General features: G+C 49.2%; 1 protein-coding gene across 1 annotated transcript in view; it reads left to right on the forward strand.

Annotated features, from left to right (window-relative positions):
• Window positions 1–6,777, forward strand: part of SLC29A3 (solute carrier family 29 member 3) — a 41,748-nt gene extending 34,971 nt beyond the window's left edge. Inside the window, exons 5-6 of the mRNA XM_081074090.1 lie at window positions 604–766; window positions 5,440–6,777. Of these exons, the coding sequence (XP_080930216.1) occupies window positions 604–766; window positions 5,440–6,094 (818 nt within the window). The 3' untranslated portion in view covers window positions 6,095–6,777. The remainder of the gene's footprint in view (window positions 1–603; window positions 767–5,439) is intronic.
• Window positions 6,778–7,026: the final 249 nt, after the last annotated feature.

Below are 7,026 nucleotides of genomic sequence, written 5' to 3' on the forward strand. Positions count from 1 at the left end.
TGTGTGTTCACGTGTGTGCTACCACGGCTGCCATGAGGTAAGTGCTGTGAGCTCCTGGGTGGGTGGCACAGGGACTTTGTCACTGGTAAGGACTCTTCAGATCCGATAGCCTGGTTCAGAGGCAGCAGGAGAGCCTGTGCTAGGACATTCTTTTAGCCTCTTCCCTGGTTTGGTTGCTGGAGGGTTTGAGCCATGGACATGGGAGGAACTCGCTGAGATGTCCCACCCCTTGAATCTAAAATTTCTGACCCCACCACAAGGGCAATAAAGAAAGATGGAGGGTCAGGGGTGGGAGGTGAAACCAGGGATCAGGCAAAACATTGGAGACCATTTGCCACCTCTGACAGCAGCCTCTTCAAAGCCCGTCAGAGAGAACCTGCGCCAGGGACATGAAAACCGATACCCTCTTAGAGAGCTCATGGCAGCAGAACCCCTCCATGTTTGCCAAGGCTCCAGGACCCTGTGAGAAATGCAGCATTTTTCTCAGCAGGGAAAATTTTTGTCTTGGTTCTGTTAAACCCGAGCAGAGAGGGGGTGGGCCTGAGACACAGGGAAGATGGACCCACCCCTGACCTTTGCCGTGGTGTCCTGTTTTCTCCGCAGGAGGAGCCATGGGCGGCACCATCAGTGCTGTGGCCTCCCTGGTGGACCTGGTGTTGGCCAGTGACGTGACAGACAGTGCCCTGGCCTTCTTCCTGACTGCAGACGTCTTCCTCGGACTCTGTGTTGGGCTCTACCTCCTGCTGTCCCGGCTGGAGTACGCCAGGTGAGGCCCCGCCTCTGGCTCTCTCAGTTTATTCTTGTTTTATGTGTGGTTACCTCTTTATATTCTTTAGTGGCATTCTTCTGTCACCTTATTAGATGGTATGTTTGTTTCCTTGTTTACTGCCCATTTACTGCCATTCCTTATTTACTTAGCTCATTTAATGCTTAGCTCATTTAATGCTCACGACTGTTCCTCGGAGGTTGTAGCGCTGTGATTCATCATGATTGTTACCACTCACATATGAGGAAACCTGGCACAGAGAGGTTGAGTGGCTTGCCTGGGTCCTACAGCCTGCTGGCAGCAGCATCAGGATTCAAACCCAACTCCCAACCTGTTTTGTCAACGAAGGTCTCTTGGGCCCTCTCCCCACCCTGTGGGACCTCTTTTCCTGCCTTCGTCTCTCTCTTGCTTTCTCTGTCTCATTTCTTTTTCTTTCTTGCTTCCTGTTACTCTTTTGAAAACAACCCTTGACTTTTCCTTGCATATTGTTCTCAATGCATTTTCATATCCATTATGCTATTGGATGTAAGAAAGGCAGGAGTTATTTTCTCCATTTTATAGGTGAAGAAACTGAGACGGAGAAGGCCAGGTAATTGGCCTGTGGTCCCACAGTGTGCGGGTCAGCAGAGCTGGGGAGGGGCGGGTCCTGGCTCGGCCCTCTCCACAGGAACCCATTTTGGATGCTGGCACTGAGCTAAGCCGCTCACGTATACAGTTTTTTTGTTTGTTATCCATGACAACCGTGCACAGTTGTTAGTGTATTTTCCCATTTTACAGATGAGGAAACTGAGGCTTTGGAGAGCTAACAGACATGCTCAGGTTGCCCACCTGGTGAGTTGCAGGCAGGGATTTGAATCCGGAGCTGTCTCCAGAGCTGCACCCCTTCCAGCACATCACGTTACACCCCTGGCTTGTGACTGTGAGGGTCTGTCCTCATCGGTCATTCCCCCTGGCACCTTGTCCCGGTGAGAGAGTCACCTTGCTAATCAGCAGAACCCCAATTCCACCGGGGCAGGTTACTTTCCCCAGTTGGAGGATTGTTACAACTTCAGCTAGCCTCAGTGGCCTCAGGAGGATAAAAGGCGCCTGAGTGACTTGAAACTGTGTACCCCAGTGTCCCACGCAGCTACAGACCCTTGAGCTTGCCCATCCCCTCCCCTGCCCCTTCAGGGCCACCATCAGAGATTGCCCAGTTGTGCCCCATGACAATATCCCTGTGAATCCCAGGGGGTGGGGGGGTCTGGCTGGCTCACTGTCCCCCCAGCACCCCATACGCTGCCTGGCTCCTTGTCGCTGTTGGTTAAGTTATTCTTGAGTCACGTAAAGAACAGAAGGCAGGAGGTTCCCGCCACTTCTTCTGCTGTCTCTCCGGGTCCTGTTTCAGAGTGCTTTGAACGGGTCTGTTTCCAGTGGGGTGGCCAGCCTTCTGTTTGCCTGGGACTGAAGGCGTTCCCAGGACAAGGGGCTTTCAGTGCTAAAACCAGGGCAGTCACAGGCACACCAGCACAGTTGGTCCCCCTGGATTCTCACTTGAACAAAACAAAATCCTTCCCAGCTGAGACATGAGACAGAGAACACCCAAAAGCTGTGCCGTCTGTGGAAGCTTCTGTTTCTTTGTGGTTAATACTTTGGTGAAGACTTGGCTTTATAGAAACTCAGCTGAGCATGGAGCTTTAGAGAGAGCTGTGCTCTTGGGGCTGCGCTCACTAAATCTTACCTAACGGGGAACCCACAGGTGCTGCACCAGGACGGCTGGGCTGGGCTGCCCTGTTCCCCGCTGAGCCTCATGCAGTGTTGGAAGCTGGTAACCATAGTAGGGTGAGATGAGACCGTGAGAATTGGAATAACTTGTGAGGAAGAGTTTTGGCCAGAGGAACTTGGTGGGGAGCTTCCTGAGAGCAGACTTAAGGCGCGGACTCGACACTGAGTAGAGGGGGAAGTAAGAATATTTCTTTCTTTAAATAGCGATTGTGAAACAAGACGGGGTTCAAGGCCGAAGCACCCTGCTCAGCATCACATGGAAATGTGGTTCTGGGGAGGAATCTTCCCACCAACCCGCTGGTTATCTGTAGGCTTTTAGGATGGGAGGTCTGGCAGGAATCTCAAAAGCTCATGGTTGCAGAACCCTTCCGTTTTGCAGAGGAGGAAACTGAGGCCAAAAGGAGGGCGTACTTGGCCTAAGGTCACACGGAGAGGCAGAAGCAGGACTGAAACCAGAACCCAGCTGTTACCAAGCTGCTGTTGTCTTACCCTCAGCCCGCACCAAGCCTTCTATTTGAAGTATCTTACTACAGTTAGCCCATGTCTCCTGGTTTTCAGACACCCAAGGCCCAGAGAGGTTGAGTGACTCAGGCAGGGTCACACAGCAAGGCATAGTGACCCAAGCCTTTTCTACCTTGGTCAGAGTAGCAAAAATTGAAAAGATTGACAATATTCTGTATTGAGGATATGGAGGGAAAGAGGTTTATAGGCTTATCAGTTCTTTCAATAATTATGTTTTGAAGGGCTACTCTATGCCCGGGGATTTAACTGGAAACAGCCAAACATGGTTCTTGCCCCAGGGAGCTGTCTTCTATTAAAGCAGACAGATGATCAACCAGGAAACTAACACCATGATTATACATTGTGGTCAGTACTTTTTTCTTTTTTTTATTAGTTTCAAGTATACAAAACAATGTAATAGTTAGACATTTATCATTTATATCCCTCACAAAGTGATAAACCCCCTGCCCCCATCTACTACGCCTCTGACATTGCACACAGCCGTTACATTTCCACTGTCTCTATTCCTAATGCTGTACTCCTCTTCTTGTAACTATATATATACACATATATATATATATATATATAAAATTATAGTTGGCATTCATTACTGTTCAGCTTCAGCTTCAGGTGTGCAGTGCAGTGATCAGGCATCTACATCGTCCCTGAGGTGGTCTCCCTAATAAGACAAGTGTCCATCGGATACCCTACAAAATCTTTACAACGTTATTGATTATATTCCCCAAATTGACTTTCATAACCCCGTGGCAATCTTGTGGTTACCCATTGTGCTTTCTAATCCCCTCACCTTCCCCTTGATCCCCACCCCACCTCCCATCTAGCAACTCTCAGTTTTTCCTCTATATCTCTGAGGCTGTTTGTGATTAGTTTGTTCATTTATTCTTTTCTTCAGATTCCACATATAAGTGAGATCATATGGTACTTGTCTCTCTGTCTGACTTATTTCACTTAGCATAATGTTCTCGAGGTCCATCCATGTTGTTGCAAATAATAAGATTTCTTTCTTTTTTTATGGCTGTGTAATACTCCATTGTATAAATGTACCAAAGTTTCTTAATCCAGTCATCTACTGATGGGCATTTCGGTTGTTTCCATGTCTTGGCTATTGTGTATAGTGCTGCAATAAACATAGTGGTGCATAAATTTTTTTGAATTAGAGTTTTGGATTTCTCCGGATCGATATCTAGGAGTAGAATTGCTGGATCATAAGGTAGTTCCATTTTCAGATTTTTGAAATGCCTCCATACTGTTTTCCATAGTGGCTGCACCAATCTGCAATCCCATGGTCAGAAATAAACAGGTGCTCTCACAGAGATTAAAAGCACGGGTTATTTTAGTTATGGTGGGTGGGTCATATAGATTAGAGATAAATTAGTCCTTCTGTTTGGAGAGCAATTCATTAATTAGTATCTATCAAAATTTTAAAGGTACAAATCTTTTGATCCAGCAGTTCCTCTCCTAGAAATCTACCCTACTGAAATACTAGTCTGTGTGTGCAAGGATTTATGTACAGGGATATTCATTGCACCTTTATTTGTAGTAGAGAAAAACAGAGCTAACCTAAATGTCTGTCAGTAGGGGAGTAGTTAAATTGTATATCCATACAGTGAAATGCTATGCAGCAGTGCAACAGAGAGACAGAGCCCTGCATCCTATATGAAAGGATGGCTACACGATACTTTTGAGACAATTATGTGTATGCATTTATGTATAATAGTTATGCATGTATTTAGGCGATTATATGATGTATTTATAATTTATGAATTTAGAAATTATACTGTTACAGAAAGTTTTCCAATGGTATATATGTTTGATGCCATTTTTGCTTAAGAAATGTAACTGGGGGTAGCGGTGGGGGCGGGGTGTTTGCATGTGCACGGAACAATATACACCAGATTTTTAACTATCAGCGCATCTAAGGAGTGAGACTAGAGGAGAGAGTTCTCGTTCTACATCATTTCTCTTCCGTATTCTTTGGATTCATTGCATCAAGCGTGTGTTACTTCTATAATTTTAAAAATTTGTATTTTAAAATGCTGTTTTATGTCCACCACCCCTCTCCCCCAAACAAAACAAACACAGACTGGAACACAGGCTCGCCATACAGTGGTCAGAGCTGGTTTTCTCGGTCCCTGCTCAGGGCACGGCCGCCATGACTGAACAACAGGTTGGAGTCCAGCCTTTTAGGCAGCACCAGGACAGGCAGGCCAGGGACTGTGCTGTCCTCCCTCTGACACCCTGCTGCACATGTCACCTAAGGGCGTCTGGGGGCTGCGGGCCATTAGGGGCATGGGCTTCACATGCTGGGGCTAAAAGTCCTCTCCCTTGTCCCTGGAAATCCCAACTTTTCTTTCTGGGGCCCTCTGACTACAAGCCCTCTCCTTCTGCAGGTACTACATGACGCCTGTTTGGTCGGCCCATGTGTTTTGTGGTGAAGAGGAGACGCCCCAGGACTCTCTCAGGACTTCTGTGGTGGTCCCTGGGTCCAGCGACTCCACGCCGCCCCCCCTCCGCCCCATCCTGAAGAAGACAGCCGGCCTGGGCTTCTGCGTCATCTACCTCTTCTTCATCACTAGCATAGTCTTCCCCGCCATCTCCACCAACATCGAGTCTCTTGACAAGGGCTCAGGCTCACTGTGGTCCACCAAGCTTTTTGTCCCCCTCACTGCCTTCCTCCTGTTCAACTTTGCCGACCTGTGTGGCCGGCAGATCACAGCCTGGATCCAGGTGCCAGGGCCCAGAAGTAAGGTGCTCCCCGGGCTGGTCCTGCTCCGGACTGGCTTTGTCCCCCTCTTCGTGTTCTGCAACTACCAGCCCCGTGTCTACCTGCAGACGGTGGTCTTCCTGTCCGATGTCTACCCCATGCTGTTCAGCTCCCTGCTGGGGCTCAGCAACGGCTACCTCAGCACCCTGGCCCTCATCTACGGGCCCAAGATTGTGTCCAGGGAGCTGGCTGAGGCCACAGGAGTGGTGATGTCCTTTTACATGTGCTTGGGCTTAGTACTGGGCTCCGCCTGCTCAGCCCTGCTCGTGCACCTCATCTAGAAGGGCCGATGGCAAGAGTGTCAGAGCTGCGCCATGGTTGGGAGCGTGGTGAGATGGGCAGGATGTGCCGAGAGGGCTGGCATGGGGCTCGGTGCAGAGAGCAGAGCACACCCTGGGCCTCATCTCTCCCCAGGGAGCTGGTGACCCGGGCCGTCCCCATGCGAGGAAGAGACATTCCAGATACTTTAACAGAACACTCCTAAGACTTGTGAAGACCAAAAAACATCTGAATAAGACACAGTTACACAGTCACAAAGTGGGGTATCACTTTCCTAGCTGATGGTTACATTCCACCTTCCTTTATAGCCCCTGGGGCCTTTGTTGCCAGTATTCGACTCAGTTAAGAGGTGAGTGCCAAAACACGCCTTTGCCTTCCAGCTGACAGCAAGACGTGAGAATGCTCAGCTCTCCCTGACCAGAGGGGTCTCTCTGGAATGGAAGGCCCGCTGGGGTGACCAGTCCTCAGGCCCAAGACCCAAGCCTGTGCAGACCCCTGCATTCTGTGGGTGAGAGAGCACCTATCCATCAGACTGGGAACCCCAGAAAGACGAGCCTTCCAGGAAACCTTTATTCCCTAAACTCGGCCTCCAGAGAGGTTCCCTGTATATCAGGGCTGAGTCTTGTAACGTCGATGTTTACATTGTGGTCATTGGTTCAATGGTGTAATAAATACCTGGGTATATAATGAAGTGTCTGTATTAGGGTCTTGGCAGGACGGAGCGTACTCAAAATGGGTAACTTGAGGATATTTGAAGAGTGCGTGTAGGAACCCTCAGGGGTTATGTATTACATCCCAGAAGTAGTAATAGGCCCTTCCACCCCAGGCCTCAAGGGGTAGAGGCTGGGGCCCAGCCTGCCTGCTGTGACCTGTGGGAGGTAAATTCCCTCCTCTCTCCCTTCCGGCTCCTCCCACTCCCTGTGACCCGAACACA

This window comes from Rhinolophus hipposideros (assembly GCF_964194185.1).
Source record: "Rhinolophus hipposideros genome assembly, chromosome: 15".
NCBI classification, from domain to species: Eukaryota; Metazoa; Chordata; class Mammalia; order Chiroptera; family Rhinolophidae; genus Rhinolophus; species Rhinolophus hipposideros.